This window comes from Mustela nivalis (assembly GCF_964662115.1).
Source record: "Mustela nivalis genome assembly, chromosome: 7".
Taxonomy (NCBI): Eukaryota; Metazoa; Chordata; class Mammalia; order Carnivora; family Mustelidae; genus Mustela; species Mustela nivalis.
Window position 1 is genome coordinate 83245362 of NC_139026.1, and position 18970 is coordinate 83264331.

Genomic DNA, 18970 nt, shown 5'->3' on the forward strand with positions numbered 1-18970 from the left:
TGTTAAAAAGATCATCATGATAAAGTGGGATTTATTGAGGTATGCAAGGATGGTTCAATATATGCAAATCAACCAATGTGATACATCACATTAATAGAATGAATAAAATATGATAATCTCAATAGACAAAGGAAAAAATCATTTGGCAAAATTCCATACCCATTCATGATCAAAACTCTTTAAAATAAATTAGGCATAAAAGGAACATATCTCAACATAATTAAGGTTACAAAGAAAGTGCACAGCTAATATCAGTCAGCTGAAATTTTCTTCTTTTCCTTAAATTTTCTAACTGACTTTCTCTTCTCTTTCAGGGAAGAGAAAATAATGTATTTTTTCTTCACTATATCATTAACATAATCCCATCCTATAGAGATAGGATTATCAGGTAAGGAAATTTAGTATATCAAAAATACCATAAAGACTTTAATGCAGATGAAGAATACAGATGACATAGAGTTAATGTCCTCATTACATGGAACTCATTTAAACCAAAAAGTGTTTATGCAAGCACATTACTGGTACAAAAATAAGCAGACTGACTAATGAAACAGGAGAGTCGGGATTTTTTTTTTTTTTTTTTTTTGGTGTGTGTGTGTGTGTGTGAGAGAGAGAGAGAGAGAGTGAGAGACAGCATAAGGAGGAGAGGATCAGAGGGAGAAGCAGACTACCCCTGCTGAGCAGGGAGCCTGATGCAGGACTTGATCCCAAGACTCCACAATCATGATCTGAGTCGAAGGAAGTTGCCTAACCAACTGAGCCACCTCAGCACTCCAGGACTGATTTTTTTTTTAAGATTTTATTTATTTATTTGACAGAGAGAAATCACAAGTAGGCAGAGAGGCAGGCAGAGAGAGAGGAGGAAGCAGGATCCCCGCTGAGCAGAGAGCCCGATGCGGGGCTCGATCCCAGGACACTGGGATCATGACCTGAGCCGAAGGCAGAGGCTTTAGTCCACTGAGACACCCAGGCGCCCCTGATTTTTAATATCAGTATAAGACTGCATTTATGATGAAGGAGTTGCTGTTGAAGGGAGGGGAAAGAGTTAAAAGATGTTGAAATAGTTATCTGTTTAAAAAAATGTTTAGAGCTTCATTTTTTAACCTAAAATAAATTTTAGATGGCTTCAAGCATTAGATGAAAAGGAAACCATTAAAAAATACATATTTAATAAAAAAGACTATCTGAGGGAGCCTGAGTGGCTCAGTGGGTTAAAGCCTTTGCCTTCGGCTCAGGTCATGGTCCCAGGGTCCTGGGATTGAGTCCTGCATCGGGCTCTCTGCTCCGCGGGGAGCCTGCTTCCTCCTCTCTCTCTGCCTGCCTCTCTGCCTACTTGTGATCTCTGTCTGTCAAATACATAAATAAAAAATCTTAAAAAAAAAAAAAAAAGACTATCTGACCTAAAGGCAATGGGGGAAAGCTACTATGCCCTAAATTTTTGACATGTCAGCATCTTCAAAAATGGTAGGAAGGGAAAAAATGAAGTCACAAGTGTTGATCAAAGAAAAAAAAAAGAACTAAAATAATTCTCGAACTTTCCATTCCTGAGGAAATATTTAGAAAAATCTTTTCATCATTAGAAGTATTCTTTTTTAATGCCAGAAAAAAAAATAATAAATAAATTAAAAAGTAGCAAACTGATCATTAATAGCTACATGGGCCAATTATTTCTAATGAACAATTAACCTTTACTATCACATAAAAAGAAGTAACATGGCAATGTAGAAAGGGGGAGCACGAAAATATTCAAGCAGGAACACCAGGTTGATTTCCTCAAACATGCAAGGCTTGACCCTCAGAAACAGTTGCCTACACAACAGCCAAGTCACAGGTAGGTGCACATCTGGAGTAAAGAGTAGATGCAAAAAGGCTACGAGATGGATATGGCAGAAGGGTCCTGTGTTTGTCTACAATATTTGGGGCCTGATACCTGAACACGGTCAAATAGGATGGAGGACTACAAATACTCCCGGTCCTTTGCATCTCTAAGGAGGTAAATACCCAAAATGTGTGATGGGAGTGGATGGGGGGGGGGGCAGCAGCAGAACTGATTCACTCCTTGGTCCTGCAGCAAGAGTGGCACCCGTAAAGGAAGGAAAACAGGGCCTCAGTTCTTCAGTACGAAAGAGAGATCTGTGCTCCATGAAATAACCTCTCTATATTAAAATGTGTACTTGCTTTCATCACTTTATCTATGTATAAATTTGGTACACACAAACTATGAGAAATCCCATTTGCTTGCTGTCTTAACTTTAATTGTTTCTTTGATGAGCAATTCACCATGCCTACTTGGTAGTGACATTTGCATGCTTATCCACCTCAGAATATACATTGCAGCTTTTCTAATAAAGTGGGGGGGGTGTCAAAATACACATTAAGATGTAATTTTATTTGAGATATAAATAATGATAAACATACTTTAAGAGAATAGAATATGAAGGTTTTGTGAATTATGAAGAACTTGGAGTTTGAAATTTTAGTTTATAAGTCCTATTACCTTTAACATTATTTATTAAGCAATGTGCAATGAAAAAGTAAAGGGTATAGTAGCTGTTATATCAGTCTGTTAATTTTATCCATGATAAACAGTCATCTTTTAGTTCAGAACCATTAAGCCAAGCAAATATTGCCAGCAAGTTTAATTTTTACTTAGTAATGTCAAGAAAGAGAAATGGCTTACTACATGACAAGCACTCACAAATATGAAGATACATTTTATCAGCCTCATACATAAATACATTCTTACTCATCCAGAATGTATAATAATTAATACTAAGAGAGTAGGAAAAAAAATCTCATTTATTTCACCTCAACTTTATTAATATGGAAGATGATGGCAGACTACAAGACAGTTTGTATTTATTTGCAAAGCTACTGCCACAAATTCTTCCCATGTATTTGTAAAGCAAATTTATAGAAGATGGAGGAAGAGAACAGAGTCATTTTGCAACTTGGGGAGATTTTTTCGTTTATTTTAACTTATAAATATACTTTGCTTTTCAGTGAGTGTTTACTGTTTTCATGTCTCTCTTCTAAATCTCCTGTATAAATAGATAAGCGAATCAGTCTCTTGGAATTATTTCTCTATTTTATTTTTTCCCTTTTGAAATGCAATAGTCAGAAAACCATAATGATGAGAGAATTCTCTGATCTGCCTGAACGTCTTCATTCTTTCAGACACAAAGTGTCATATATTATGGTTTGTTGTTTCAGATAATACTGGTATTAGCCAAATAGACACAGAGACAGCTGAAGAGTCTACCAGCTTTTTACACTGTGCTCACAGAAAGTCTGTGATCTAATTTTTAATAATAGCCCCTACTTGAAAAATACTGTTGGAAACACCATTGAAGTCTCAGCTGGGAGGCCAAGTAAGACTACTCACAGAACACCAGGACACTGCTGATGAGGTTCCCCACAGTTTTGTAATCATGTAACTTTGAAGCTGTATTTCAGTACCAAGGTTTGACTTAAGCCCTCTTCCAATTCTGAGATGTTGTGATGTCTGTCTTTCCTACTTCCGTCTTGCCGTTTGTGCACTTCAGATACCCCAGAATCCAGAGTGGGTCTATTAGTCTCAGATGTCCAAACCAACAAAGTTGTGTGATTAGGCTTCCAGCCTGAACGCACCGGCTGAGACGCTGCCATATAGCTCATTACAGGTGTCGCTATTCTCTAAGAACGGGACTTACAGCCTTTTCAAGGCAGTGACTGCCAGTTAGTGAAAGTCTCACACTAGAGCTAATGACATTTCAGAATAGATTAGGCAGCCTGCATCAATATAGCAATTTCAGCATTCTTCAGGTCCTTTGCCCTAGCTTGATTAAAACTTTGTGACGTTACTAATGATTCCTGGTGCACTCATGATGATCTTTCTCTTGATCTTCCACGTATTACTTCATCCATCAAATAATTATTTACCATGTAATGCTGTGTGACAACATGGTACATGAAATGGGGTTTATACGAACAATGCACAATCCTTAACAGCAAGAAAAAAAAAAGACAAATCTTAAAATCTAATCAGGATTTGTTATCAACTATGTACAACTGGTGTACAACTATGTACACCTGGGAAAAAGACCAGAAAGCTGCATCCCAGAGTGTAACGGTGGTTATCTCTAGATGCCAGGACTAAGGTAGTAGTGTTCATAAATGTCCAACAACTGGCTCTCTGTTCTCTAGAGAAATAATTCTAAAATATTTGTTCATTGTATAAGAAAGATGGAACAAAGACTGAAACAAATAATATTTATAAATTAAAATACATCCAGAAGTAAAGTCCCTGCTTTGTAGCATTTGCTGATTTCCACGCTGTTAAGTACTCACACCGTGGCCTACTTTAAGCTATCATAATAATGACAACTCACAAAGTTTCAACTCCCATAAGCCAGTATGAATAAACACCAGCACACCACTGATTGGCTGAGCCGCAACTTCTTCTCCTTCTTTTTTTCAAAATGTTTTTAATGATAATAGTGGTTGCCCCCAGGGATAGAAAGCAGGTGGCTGGGGACAGGGAGAGAGGTGGACTTTTCTTCTCTATAACCTGCTGTGCCTTTTAAATTTTGAACCATGTGATGTACTACCAATTCAAAAAAAAAAAAAATTAAAACTTAAATTAAAAAGTCCTCAATAAATATTTATTACAATTGTGATCAAAGGCAGCAAATGAAATTTTTAGTATCCAATATACAACTAATACATATGTGTATACATGCAGCACAATATAAGATGTTATACATCAGAATGCCAGAAAGAGTGGCACAAATTTAAAAACTGCATTGGAGGCAAATGCAGTAAGAAAGTCATGTAAACTAGAAAGGTCAAGAAAAGCTCTCTGGAGATGTAAGCAGAATTCTGAAATATGGGCAGCATTTGGACAAGAAGAGGGAAAGCACGGAAGTGACACACTGATGATGAGCAGACTGGCCGTGTGCCTGGCATTAACACATCACTTTTTTTTCATCTCTGCCCATGCTGAAGCTGATATTCATGCCCGTTTCTCTTTCTTAGGGACTTGTGCCTACTTAATTTGGCACCCGAACAGTCTGGTAGCCAGGCTCTCCTGGCAATCAGCCAGGATCGCAATACGATTGGCATCAGGGACTGACATAAAGGAGAGAAGTAGTTTCACATTTGTGGTAAGAATATTAATGTTTACTTAGTAACAGGTCTATAGCAGGCACCCTGTGGTCTAACCCACGAAGCCTAAGTCATAGGAAGAACTCAAGTTCTTGTTTGTGCTTCCTACCTGGCCCGTAAGAACATGTGCTTGGATGAAGCATCACAAACTCTCCCCATCAACCCCAAATGCAACTAGAAAATGAGCTTCCCCAAGGCACGGAAGAGCTCTTCTGTGAACTAGAAGGACCTTATGGAGAGCTGAACCTGCTCCTAATCCCCACCAGTTAAAGGATCAACTCTCCACTGAGACAGGTGTTTTTCAACATTTAACTAGTACATATAGCTAACCAATCTGTGGAGCACATAAATTCATTCACTTTATCCAGAGACAGATTTTGCAAACCAGCTTATTTTAGTGGATACCTCAGGTACTTACACTGATCAGAATTAAATACTTTTTGGACACTTAGGATTTTTTAATGGCAGAAATAAGAATCTGATTATCTCTATTTTTATTTGTATCCAATGATGGGATAATCTTTGGTTATTAAAAACTGGATTATAGGGGCACCTGGGTGGCTCAGTGGGTTAAAGCCTCCAGCTTAGGTAATGGTCCCAGGGTCCTGGGATCAAGCCCCGCATTGGGCTTTATGCTCAGCAGGGAACTTGCTTCCCCCCGCCCCCGCCTGCCTTTCTGCCTACTTGTGATCTCTCTCATATAAATAAATAAAATCTTTAAAAAAAAAAAAAACTTGATTATAAATGAGGATTTGTTGGCATGGGAAAATCCTCAAGATATTTTGTTAATTTTAAAACATTGTAAAATATCATGTACAGTAGGATTCAACTTTTAAAATACTATACATCTACCCTCATGTAGACCTTTATAACTGAAAGTATTAGTAGAAAATATTCCCAGGTGGTAAAACTACAGATGATTTTTATTTCCTTCTTGGTAATTTACCTCATTTGCAAAATTTCCTATAAATAACATATACAATGTTTGAAATTTATAGCATAATTAAAAATTTCCACATTCTATGGAATCCATTCAGCAATATGTCATCTACTTCCTGAGGAATAGCATGGCCCTGCTCTTGAGAACTGCCTCCTTCAGGCAAAAATGTGCGTCTTCTATTCAGCTGTGTCCTTGTTAGGCTACTCAATTTTCACATAAAATGTCAGTATTTCCTCCAACTCAATTCCTATTGCTGTTCACTCAACATTTAACTCTCACTGAGGTGTCAAAATAGCTACAATTGGAATATTTACTAGAGAAGTCTAACCTGAATTCAGTATTACTCTGAGAAAAGCAATTTATATGGAATATTGCCTTAAGGTCATGGTCTTTTATCAGAGTTTCATATTGGAGGCACTATGGGGATAAGAATATTAGTAGGAAAATTTGGCTGCACAATATCAAGGGTGCCGTATGGTTTCAAAGACCTTCACACCTTGACACACGTTCCTGACATCCCTGTAGCTTTGCTTTTTCCAAAGTGCATTACAGCATGATGTCACCAACTGAGGTGAAGCCCTCTAAACTCGTTTCTCTAAAGACACTCACTCTATCCTGTCCTAAAGCATCTCTGGTCTTGGAACCAAGAATAACTGCATTATCTTAATCATCCAACTGGGTTTCTATTTTTCCTTTGCCCTGACTTTCATATTTCATTTTACTCTTATCTTGTTGTCCTACAGATATCTCTATAAACCACCTTATATTTTTAGTGAAAGAAAGCAGAGAATAAATAAATAAGTGTTCAGGAAATGATGAAATTAAAAATATGAGTCAGAACAAGATGAAGGGAAGAAAGATAACAATACCAGAACACACACACACACACACCCCACAACCAAGATCTGTCAGGGTGCTGGCAAGTTAGGACCTATCACAGTGTACTGGTAAAAGCACCACACTCGAGAGTCTGAATAAATGGATGTGGGTTCAGATTCTGTCACTAACTAGCTAAGTGATGCTGTGAATTAAGGGGGCAGAAAAGAACCAAGTCGAACAACCACCCACAGACACTCATCCAGCATTCTGGCTCTGTAGTGCAATGACCTGAGTTTAAACCCTACCTCCACTTGGTTTTGGGAACCTCCAACAACTTAAGCTCTCTGGGCTTGGATTTCTTATCTGTGAAATGGGAATTGGCGTATTGACTTTGTATAATTATGGCACTTTTGTGGCATCTTTTACTCTAGTGTTCTCAAGCACCTTATATGAACTTAGAGATGATGAACCTGAGGCACAGAAGAGGTAAGCCATTTGCACAAGATCATGAGGCCAGTGAGTGTTAGAGCTAGGACAGGAATGCACGCAGTGCCCCTCTTGACCTGCATTCTTAACCACTCATCAGTGCTGAGGATCAAACGAGCCAATGCACAGTGTCTTTAATAACTGCCAGCTTACTAAACAAATAAAAAGTGCCTTACAAATCAAAATGATTTTTTTTATAACACAGAAAGATATACTATATCTCAAATATGCTTTTTAAGTAAGTGTTATCAAACTCATAGATGATATAAAGAAAGAATAAGTAAAACAAGGAATTACAGAATTAATATTGAATGTAACAAGTATAACTAGAAAGCCCAAGAGTTGAGCACAAAAATGTATGTATAAATATATGCCTTATGGTGTTATTTATTAAAGTTAAAAAAGGAAATGAGCTAAATATCCAAAGTAAGGGACTGATTAAATAAAACATGACATATCTACACACACAGACAAAAGGACTAAAGCAAAATATGACAGAATGTCGACATTGGTCTCCTTTTGGTAATACAATTTGTAGTTTTTCTATTTCTTTATACTTGTCCGCTTTCCATATTTTCTACAATGAAAATATATTGCCATATTGATTTAAAAAAAAAAAAACAAATATTCTCTTTCATTGAAATAACTCAATATAAATTCTCATGTGTTTTCACACATCTACTTCACAGGCAGAGCAAGAAAAAAATCCACCTGACAGCAAGTCATTCTTCCTCAGATCTTTCATCAAGAATCTACCCGATTATGATCAGGTATTTCAGAGTTCCACATACTTACTGTTTAAGATGCTAAAAATAATTTTCAAACCATCTCAGTAAGCATTAGATTGAAAGTGTATAGATTACAAGAAGTCTGTGCTGGTCAAACATTTGTACAGTTACTCATTATATTCAACTCCAGGGACCAACAAAAACATTGCCCATCTGGGACGCATATAGATGAGGGCAGTGGACCTTGTGAAATGCTGCCAGTTAAGTCTAGAGGAGCAGATGGAGTAACCAGCACTGGCTACTCAGCTCCGAGACAAGGGGGGTAAGATGGGAGGCTGCAGTAGCCATCGTGGATATAAGGATATGCCATCTGGAAGGAGGCTGGATGAGTTCCATGTGGGGAAAAGTTACCCAGCAGAAAAATCTAATGTCCAAAATACAGGAGAAATTTTTTTTTCACAAGCATAAATAAACAGCACTAGAGGAGCCTGGGTGGCTCAGTCAGTGAAGTGTCCAAATCTTGATTTCAGCTCAGGTCGTGATCTTAGGGTCCTGGGATCGAGCTCTGTGTCAGGCTCTGTGCTCAGTGGGGAATCTGCTTGAGGATTCTCTCCCTCTCCCTGTGTGCCTCCCTTTACTCGTGCTCTCTCTCTCTCTTGCAAATAAATACATCTTAAAAAGAAGGAGGAGGAGGAGGAGAAAGAATCAGCAATAAATCAGGCTGCTCTATAAAGGAACAATGTTCCTTTATTAAATGTGAATCATGTTGCCTAAAGCCCAGGTGAGATAGGCAAAATCAAAGCACTGTAAGCAAGGAGTTCAGGTATCAATTACTTGAAGACAAGGCCTATCCCTGGCACCAGAAACAAACGAAGAAGAAAAGCCCGAGTGAACCTTTGAAGATGGCACCTCTCCTTTTCTTGCTCTGCCTTAAAGGTCTTAAGTGAACTCTAGTGTGGCGCCCTCCTCTCAATCATAGGTTAGAACTTAGAGGAGGAAAGAAGCCCAAGTGAGGGGCCTAGGAAGTTATGCCAACCCTCTGGGGCTACAGATGGAACAAGACAGGGCCTTAATAGAATAATCCAGGTAGATTGTGATCAGGTACCATGCTCTCTACATCAGCATGCTCTGTTTTGTTCTCACACATTCATGCTTCTGTTTGCTCTTTAGTATTAAGGTTCATTTTTATTTATTTCTTTTTAAAGATTTTATTTATTTATTTGACAGACAGAGATCACAGGTAGGCAGAGAGGCAGGCAGAGAGAGGGGGGGAAGCAGGCTCCCTGCTGAGCAGAGAGCCCAATGCAGGGCTGGATCCCAGGACTCTAGGAACATGACCTAAGCCGAAGACAGAGGCTTTAAACCACTGAGCCATCCAGGCGCCCCAGTATTTAATAAAGATTTATAAAGACCTAGGTTGCCTCATCTCTGATAAGATAAACCAAGAAAAGAGGGTTTCTGCCCACACCTGAAAAGGATCATTAAAACCTCTTATATATTTTAAACATTTGACATATATAAACTCTTTAATCTTCACCACAAGCTATGAAATAGGCTATCACTATTCCCATTTCACAACTGAGAAAACTGTATTACAGAAAGACTATGTGACTTGCTCAAGGTCCACAGTTAGTAGTAAGTCATGGAGTGGGTATTCAAAACGTGAAAATGAAGGAACTTGCATTGTCAGAACTGTAGTTATTCTTTCACAAATGAATCATTTAGGGGATGCCTCGGTGGCCCAGTCAGTTAAGGATCCAACTCTTGGTTTTAGTTCAGGTCACGATCTCGGGGACCAGGGACAGAGCCCCACATCAGACTCCACACTCAGCTTGAAGTCTGTCTGAAGATTCTCACCCTCTGCCCCTCCCCCACTCACTCACAAGCATGCATGATCATGTGCTCTCTCTCTCAAATAAATACATCTTTTAAAAAAAAAAGGAAGGAATCATTTGGAGATGTTTGCTATTATTCAGTAACAATCTCTGTTTACACAGAGTCATGAATGACTCTTCTCCTCCTTCCCCTCCCCTCCCCCTCACCATTACTCCCACAAACTCTCCTAATCATGCTTCTACACATGTGCGAAGCTGGGAGATACTACATAGTATTTTAATTTAATACACATCCAAGAACATAGTTGTAACGGCTGCTGTCTGAGAGGTGCGTCAAAAAAGCAGTTATCTGTCAATGGCTAAAACTATAAGACTATTAAATTCTAGACCCAGGGAATTTCCTAAAGAAATTGAATATAGTATTTTTGTGGCTATTCACAAATTAAGAAGAAATATGTTTGTCTTTAACACTGAGGAAGAAATTTCATGAGGAATTTAGTCACTCATAAGTGTGTCTTAGGAATGGTGATTTTTGTGTGCTTTTAGCAACATCCATCTCCGTCTGCATCTTAGCTGATCTCAATTACTGGTGTTGGTGATTTTGCATAATGTAGCAAAATTATTCTAGCTGTTGCCTACCAATCTTGTGTAGAGTATATCTTGCTTTTGTTTACTTCTTCTGAATATGTTCATTTAACTATGTATAACGAAAACACGAAAACCCCAGCAGCCACACTCACCTGTGATCCAAGTGGTGAATGGAGAGAATAACTCCAGAATTTAAGTGGGTCTGTTTTAGAGTCACCAAAACAGTAAATTCATGTTTATTTCTCAGCTTCTGAAAAAACTGCTCAGCTGTGGCGGTGGAAGCCTTTATACTTCTGGGAGTATCTAAAAAAAGGAAAGATACACTAAATAGACTAAAATTTGATTTTATAAAGTATCTTTTCCATGCAGCATCTTTCAAAAAAACATTATCAAGTAACAACTGATATACTAAGTTTCAGACTCTTTAAACAAGACTTAAATGCTACATAGTTAATAGAACACCAGACAGTCAACCAATTACTAAACTTTTGTTCCAGGAATCTTTTTTTCAAAAATGTCCCCTTTGAGGCAAAGAATCAAAGAAGCCTGTTTGAAGAAGTGTGCTCCCAAGTTTTCTCCTGACATATTTTATCCTGGATACCACAACCACGTCAGTGTCAACCATGAGCAAAAAGATGTACTTCCTAGAATAGGACCTAAAAGACCATGATAGAGCCATTTAGCTTTTCTGACACCTCATGACGGAAAACGGGATTTAAATCTATGTGTCACCTTCCACATTGATGTCTTTAGCCAGAAGGCATGCTATAAATAGATTTTTTAAAAGATCATTGAAATTAGTCACTCTCAGCCTTCTGTGCAGTGGATGAAACATTAAGATCAAATTGTCTTACCATATTGTTCAAAGAAATACATAGAACTTCATTCCAATGTCCCTCTCTCCAGACTCCCAGAAAGCCTAGCCAAGGAAGAGAAGCCCTGGAAGAGCAGAAACTTGGACCCTACACTTCTACCTCATTTAGTCTTGCACTCCACCTCAGGACCCAGAGGGTATGGGGGCAATACAGATAGAAATGGATTTAGTGGGTAGAAAAAACCCTATCATTCAAGCCATCTGCTAACTGAGCAGAAGGCTCTCCTATTCATAGTATATGCAAAGAGCTGATGGGAGCCAGAAAAAATTTCCGTTGTTATCAAACCATTCTCCTCATTTCTATGCTTTAGACTAGGTAGACTAAGTAACTATACTCACTTTAGACTAGGTAGTCTAGGTAACTACTAGGTTAAGTAGTTCTCAATGGAAAAACTACCAGCATTTAGAAAGAACAATCCCTCTTTATGCAAAACTGTCCCATATGTTGCACAACATTTAACCCCCTTTGTCCGGGTCCAGTAAATGCCAGTGACACCTGACTCCAGTCATTATGATAACCCAAAGTTCTCCCACACATTTCCAAGCATTCCCTCAGCAGCAGTATAGCAGAAATCTTACTGAAAACCACAACCTCGATGAAACAGATTATAGGATTAATCCGAAGTTTCATACCTTTCTAGCCCCACAAATTTATGGAATAAAGATGTATCCATCTGTGATCTGTGTCCATCACCAAGAGTGGACAGACATGGAAAAGTCCTCAAAATACCCATAAAATAGAGGAAGGGTTGCATAATCCCAGTACAGTGAAAGAAGTGCTGTCATACAGGTAGGAACAAAGTGTGGACAGATCACAGAGGGGAAAAATATTCAACAAAATCATGTGGAGGGAAGGATCTCAGAAGACAGATGGCATTTGATCAGGAGTCGACCAGTAGAAAAGAGAGAGAAAAGCATTCCAGTCACAGGAATAGTGTGTGAAAAAGCAGAAAGGTGTAAAAGGGCATGACGAGGCTGAAACAGTGACTAGCAGGCATTGCGGGATGGGCCTGAATAGTAAAGCTGGATAGGCAGGACCTTCCGTGCCAATGTACCTGTGATTTCTGTCACCATCATTAATTTACACCCTTGCTAAAAAAAAAAATAGACAAGACACAAACAAACAAACAAAAAACCCCAAACAGTACAAAACAAAAGAAACCCTCTTATTTACCACTGAGAAATGATATTTACCACTGAAAAATGGTCCTACCCCACTCTCAACATAAGACTTCCCTCTACACCAGTCAGAGCAACACCAAACCCCGTCCACAGCCACTGATTCAGGAATGAGCCTAATCCAGGGCACTGAAGTCACACCCAGGATATCTTTTCAAAGTTTTGGGAAAAAGAAATTTCTTGTTTCAAAAAAGAAACTTCCTCTGCTCCAATCAATATACACAGCTCAAAAGCATAACAGTAATCTACAATTTCTGCCATAGTCAACACAATAGTTTCTCCCCAAGTTCCTTCAGGGATAAGACTGGCTATGGAGGGGATTCCATACAATTCTTCCTAGCTCCAAAATGTTCCACTTCCTCAAGGACACATACAAAATGTAATTCTGTGAGAATAATTCATCTAGTGTCAACTTTTAATCCGCTCCAATTTATACACAAGTAAATCATTCACAAACTTCATCACTTCATCTTAATTTGATAGATAAAAGCAAATTAAAATTAAATTATAAATATTTATTGTGCTTCCCCCCCTTTTCAGGCATCCTTTGTCTTGCTGAACAGGATAATAGGTGGGGATGCAAATGAGAGAAGCAGAGAAAGGACTGCACTGAATAGAGAAATGAAGATCAGACCCACAGAGAGATCCAAAGATGTGGCCTGGAGAGCTTGAGCTCATCCATGGGGAGAAAAAGAGTTTAGAACTGGGCCACAACTGCCTTACAAGTGAACTTTTAGAAAAGAGATGTTTACGGAGGGTTTATAGCAGTTTTGTCATTTGGTATGCATAGAAAACCATCACTATTCTATTCTATTCTATTCACTAATCTCTATATTATTTTCCACTGTTTTTGGAGTCAGATTTTGGGGGAGAGTTGAGAGATTGCATTATTTTTGCAAGCTTTCTCTGTTTTGTTTTAGATGAAATGATATATAAAAAGATTGAACTTAAGATGAAAGGAAGAAGGATCTAAAAGAGTAGATTACATTTGAGTATCATTAATAAAAATGTAAGGCACCATGGTTGAAAACACAGTGAAGGAAACTTGATAGGTGAAGAAACATTTTTTAAAAAATTGATCAATCTCAATTTTGGAAAAATTTCTCTGATGGCCATACAAAAAGTTATTTGAAGAAAGTAAAAAGCTGAACATAGGGAAAACTCTTGAGAAACTTTCAACTCGGATGATCATAGACTCTTCTGTTAGATTTCACAAATTTTGAACATCACATTTTGACATCCCTAAACTACCTTTCCCAAACCAAATCATCTCTCCAAGCTCTACTCCCAGCCATTATCCTCCCTATTTTGCCCCCTCAATGAGGGTAGGTGACTTGTAAGAAGGAGGGAACCCTCCAACACAAACATGCCAGCAGAAATCCCATTCAGTTCATACTATAGTGATAGAAGAAATAATATTGGACTGTCATTGGTTTTTTTGGTTTTTTTCCCCCCCTCTATCTCGATTAACCAAATTCTTTACACAGAGATTTACAAACAGACTTGCATGAACTTCCCACCTGTGTTATGGGGCGGGACAATATGGAAGGCAATGGAAAGGAGAAAACCTCACCTGACTGACTGTGACCTCAAGATGGTCTCCTCACCTGGCACCTCCAGCCCAGGGGCCCAGGACACAGCTGAAGATTACTTGATTTTGACAGAGAGAGCACTTCTAGGAAGTATAAATCATGACTGCATCATACTTTCAGCTTTCAAAAGAACACCATCTCTTACCCACCCTCACCTCACCTTAATATTATTTAAATCTATTGTTGCTCTTAAAAACCTGCTTTACATAAATTCATTATGCCTGAGTCCAGGAAGGACTTGATGGGGGCCTGAATTCTATGAGGAGCATCGGAATAAACAGGAGTGGTAGAATTCCAGAGATTTTTAGAAAACAGAATCTAAAGAATTTGGTCACTAATAAAACACATGCAAAGGCAAAAGAAAGAGAAAACTGAAGCTAATCAAATCTAATGTTTCTAGCTTGAGAGACCAGATGAAAGGAAATGCAGTGGGAGCATGATGGTACCCAGATGGGCTATCAGTTTTAGCAATGGTCATTCTGATGTGCGATGGGACACACAGGTAGGAGTGTTCTCTGTGAAGGCGGCACCACAGAACTTGACCTCATGAGAGAGATCAAGGTTGGCAATATAGATTTAGAAGTCATCAGAATATAGTATCTAAAATCATAGAAATCATAAGAATGAGAGGACGAAAGGATGAACCATGAAAAAACTAAATCTAACACAGAGTAGCAACAATATATATAACCTAATATATACACATATATAATGCTGCACATCTGCTACTTTACAACATGTATCCTTCAAAAATGTATAATGATCTATTTTTCCCTTTGAACCCACATTTCATTTTGGTTGTCATAAAGCCTTGGAAACTTGACAAGGGACAACCATTACTACTTCCTTTTTCAATGCATGAAACTAACCAAGGAATAGCCCTGTGATTCACCCAAAGGCACCTGGCATGCCAGAAGTTTGATGAGGATGATAATTTCTGTTCCAGTATTCTCTCCACTAAATCACACTGCCTCCTGAACGTGGCATCCTTTATCTAAGCTCAACTGCCACTCACAAACAGAAATGCAAATAAGAGAGCTCCAACATAGAAAATAATCCAGAAAAAAAGTAATTACATAAGACAACATTTTTAGTTCCGTAAGCGACTAGCTTAGTAGTGATTTTAAGAAAGGTCACTTTCCTCATTTGCATTTATGTTTCTCAATTTGTAAAATTAACATTCCTGCCTTCTATTTTCATCTCAAGGATTATACAGTGTTCAGAGAGACTTCTGAGTTCCCACAATTATTACTATAGACCCAATTTTAGTCTCCACCAGAAAATCAAGTCAAAGAAACCCATCATGTGATAATTAATTTTACTTCATTTTTATCATTTCAGCTTTCAGAATTAATAATTTAATACAGATATATATGAAGCAATTTCTCAACAAAGCCTCCTGTTAGGAACCAAACATAGAGAAATAAAGAGTGATGGCTGGCAGAACACACTCTGAACCCAGAAGAATGAGGTTTCAATGCCAGCTATGCAGATTATTAGCTATGCTTGGCATGTAGTAAACACCATGTGTTGGCTATTAGGATTAGGATACTTACCATTATTACTCTTTCAAGCAGTGAGACTGTGGAATTCGCTAAAACTACCCACAGCCATGATACCGTTGTGGCAACAAAAGAAAGCTTTCTTTCATTCTAAGTATCCCAAACTCAGTCATAAAATATCAGTTCCCGCATTTGGAAACAGACATAAAAGTTTTTGGCAATCAAATTATTCTTAAGATAAAATCCTGTCTACCACTCTCTATTTCTACAGAACTATGAATGATCATTCATTTAGGGACAAAAATCAATGTAAACCGAATTTCTTTTCAATGAAAGTCTGACAGAGATCATTTCAAATTGCCTCTTCAGAGAAAAACAAGCTGATAAGAGTGGCCTTTAAACACTGCTATAAAACCCCATAGAAAAACTGAGCAACAGGATGCCTGGATGGTTCAGGGAGTTAAGCATCTGCCTTCAGCTCAGGTCATGATCTCAGGGTTCTAGGATCCAGTCCCACGTGTGGCTCCTTGCTCAGCAGGGTGTCTGCTTCTCCTTCTGCCCCTCTCCCTGCTCATGCTCTCTCTCTCTCACTCTGACAAATAAATAAATACAATCTTCAAAAAAAGGAAAGGAAAAAACTAATCAACACACCCATGCTGGAGCAGGGCTTCTTAATTGCAGAATCACTTGTGTTTAAAACAAAACTTTGTTTCAACATTTTTAAATTTTATTATGTGCAGAGCCTAAAAAAACTCTTAAAAAAAAAAAAAACTCGTGGCTTTTTCAAGCAGTTATCGATAAGTAATGAAGAGGTTCTGAAGCGATCCCATCAAAATATTCATTTTTAGTCAGGAGGCTACCAAGATGGATTGATGGGTTCCCAAATGAACGTAGTCACAATTTTTAGGAATTTAAGCATTATGTTATGTAGCCCCATATACACTGTAGTGAAGGGAAGAAAGAGGGAGAGAGAGACTGGTTTATTTCAAAAGTAGACTGGAAATTAATGGAAGCATGTATGTGGTAGCAAACACGAGTGCTCACTGAAAAGGAGAGTCAGGCTGGTGCTTCTTTAAGTATTTTTGGTGTGTTAGTAAAGGAGAAGGGATTTGTCCACCAACCAATAACTAAGAAATTGGGAAGAATTATTTTCTTCTTTCACACTTAAACCACATGACTACAACAGCCATCATGAACCAAATGAGTCTCTGCCACCGACAGGTCTCTACCCCATCTGCACTATATTAAAACCTAAATTGATTTTCCCCCACACAACCAGATGAATACAAATACCATGTGCAAATTCAATTATAAAAACAGTCTAATCTCAGGCCTAAGAAGGTTGACTTAGACCGTGCCAAAACTCACCAAATGACTTTTTTTTTTCAGTCTCTAACTATGAAAGGCTGTTATCTTCTAAATTCAGGTAGAAATATATGAAGTCAGAACTAGTTCCTGTCCATTGCTCTTACTCTCCCTTCAAAATATCCATGCCTTTTCAGTGCAAACTTTCAAGGCAAAGTAAGAGTTACGATTTTCAAAGCCACTAAAATTTGATTAACACTATATATGTAGTTTGCAAAGTCCTTAAATATGAACAATCTCATTTAAGCCTCAGAGCAACTCTGAATAAATGGGATTATTGCTCTGCAGTAACAGAAATTACAGATGAGGAAAGAGAGGCAGAGAAGCCCAGACCCTTGCAATCTTCGCCTCACGTGGCTCAAAATCAGAGCTCATGTCTATGAATTTACTCTATTAGAAACTTGCTGGTTTGAAACCTCAGGAGCTTCCCCAGTGATATCTGAAACAGGCCTCAGACCCAGAGGGCAAGGAGAGACAAAAGAGGCAGGCCACTCCAGATTGGGAGGGGGCAGGTTTAATAAGCAAGGGAACTTACTTACAAGGCTTGCCTTGGGCAGGCGCAGGACACAGATCTCTCCATCTGCTGGCAAAAATCTCAAATTTATACAGAAGCCTTAACTGGATTCACTCAAGTTATACCAATCGACACGGTCGCCACAATACATTGCTCTCACCAATGCTTCCCAGAAAATGACTCCCACTGTGGGAATGGTGGGCAGAGTGAGCATTTCAAGGACTGGGAGGAGGGGAGAAGCCTCTGATTGCTGAGGTCAATCCGAGGTCATGTCCTCTCTGTGACCTTCTCCAACAGAGCTATCAGAAACAATTAGGATATAAACAAATGAACCCACCAAATTCAATGGCAGAGCCAGAATCCCCACGCAAGCCAATGTGTTTCCTATTATTACATGGTAGTACCCTACCAAAGCGATGGTGATGGTGATTTCCAGAGTGCTCTGTTAAGTAAATAAACCCTGATTTTAACTTAACTTTTATAAAAATAAGTTCTGAAGAAAAATACACTTTTCTTGATTTTCAGATCAATTTAAGCTTTACAAATCTACAAAACAGTTCAATTACATAATCTTCTCAGCTAGATATTCTAAACTATTGAGATATGAACTATAAAGCCAAAGGCTTTTTTAAAAGACAATTTTCAAGTAATTCTCCTTAAAAAATTATTGGGCAAAACATATGAGTAACCCACAACTTTCTAATGGGGCAACCCCATATCTGATGACTCCACATCTTCACCCTTTAGCTGTCTATTCGTCCCTCATATTACCAGCTGACCCCAGTACATACTCTTGGAAAGTCAACTTCTCCTTCTATATTTTATTCCCATGAAAAACCAAAACAACCTCAAAAGTTTCTTTCTAATCAACAGCTAATTATAATTTGATTCAATGCATAATAAGCATATGTATCTTCGTGTATTATTTACAAAATCGTTGGCTTAATTTTGTGAATATCCAACCACATAAAAACATACACACATGAATATATCAGAAATTAAAACATAAGCACCCACACCATTCCAAGAAACAAAAACAAATAACAGGTTCTACTCCTGGATTTAGTGACTAAATAGTTGACATTAAGCAAATCATTTATGACTCATATGTTGGAATATTCATGAACGAAATAGCACAAAATTTGGTAAGAATGTAGGAAGGCTACAAACAATAAAATGTCTATAATTTTGAGTTTAAAATTACAGTATTAAAATTTTATACATAACAGATAATGAGTTATGTAGATCACTCCATTTTGTTTGTTTCAAGTCCAGGCTAACCAGTAAACTTCTGATAGTAATTTGGCTTCCCAGGTACATTGTTCTTCAGAGACAGCAGTAGTAATTAACTACAATGAGTATTCTCGTTTAGTTCACTGTTATAATCCTCAATGTAGATTAAA

General features: G+C 38.1%; 1 protein-coding gene across 4 annotated transcripts in view; it reads right to left on the reverse strand.

Moving 5' to 3' along the window:
• Window positions 1–18970, reverse strand: part of NELL2 (neural EGFL like 2) — a 407098-nt gene that overhangs the window by 274728 nt on the left and 113400 nt on the right. For all 4 annotated transcript variants that reach the window (XM_082742286.1, XM_082742288.1, XM_082742287.1 and 1 more), the window contains exon 4: window positions 10694–10844. In XM_082742286.1, the coding sequence (XP_082598412.1) occupies window positions 10694–10844 (151 nt within the window). The remainder of the gene's footprint in view (window positions 1–10693; window positions 10845–18970) is intronic.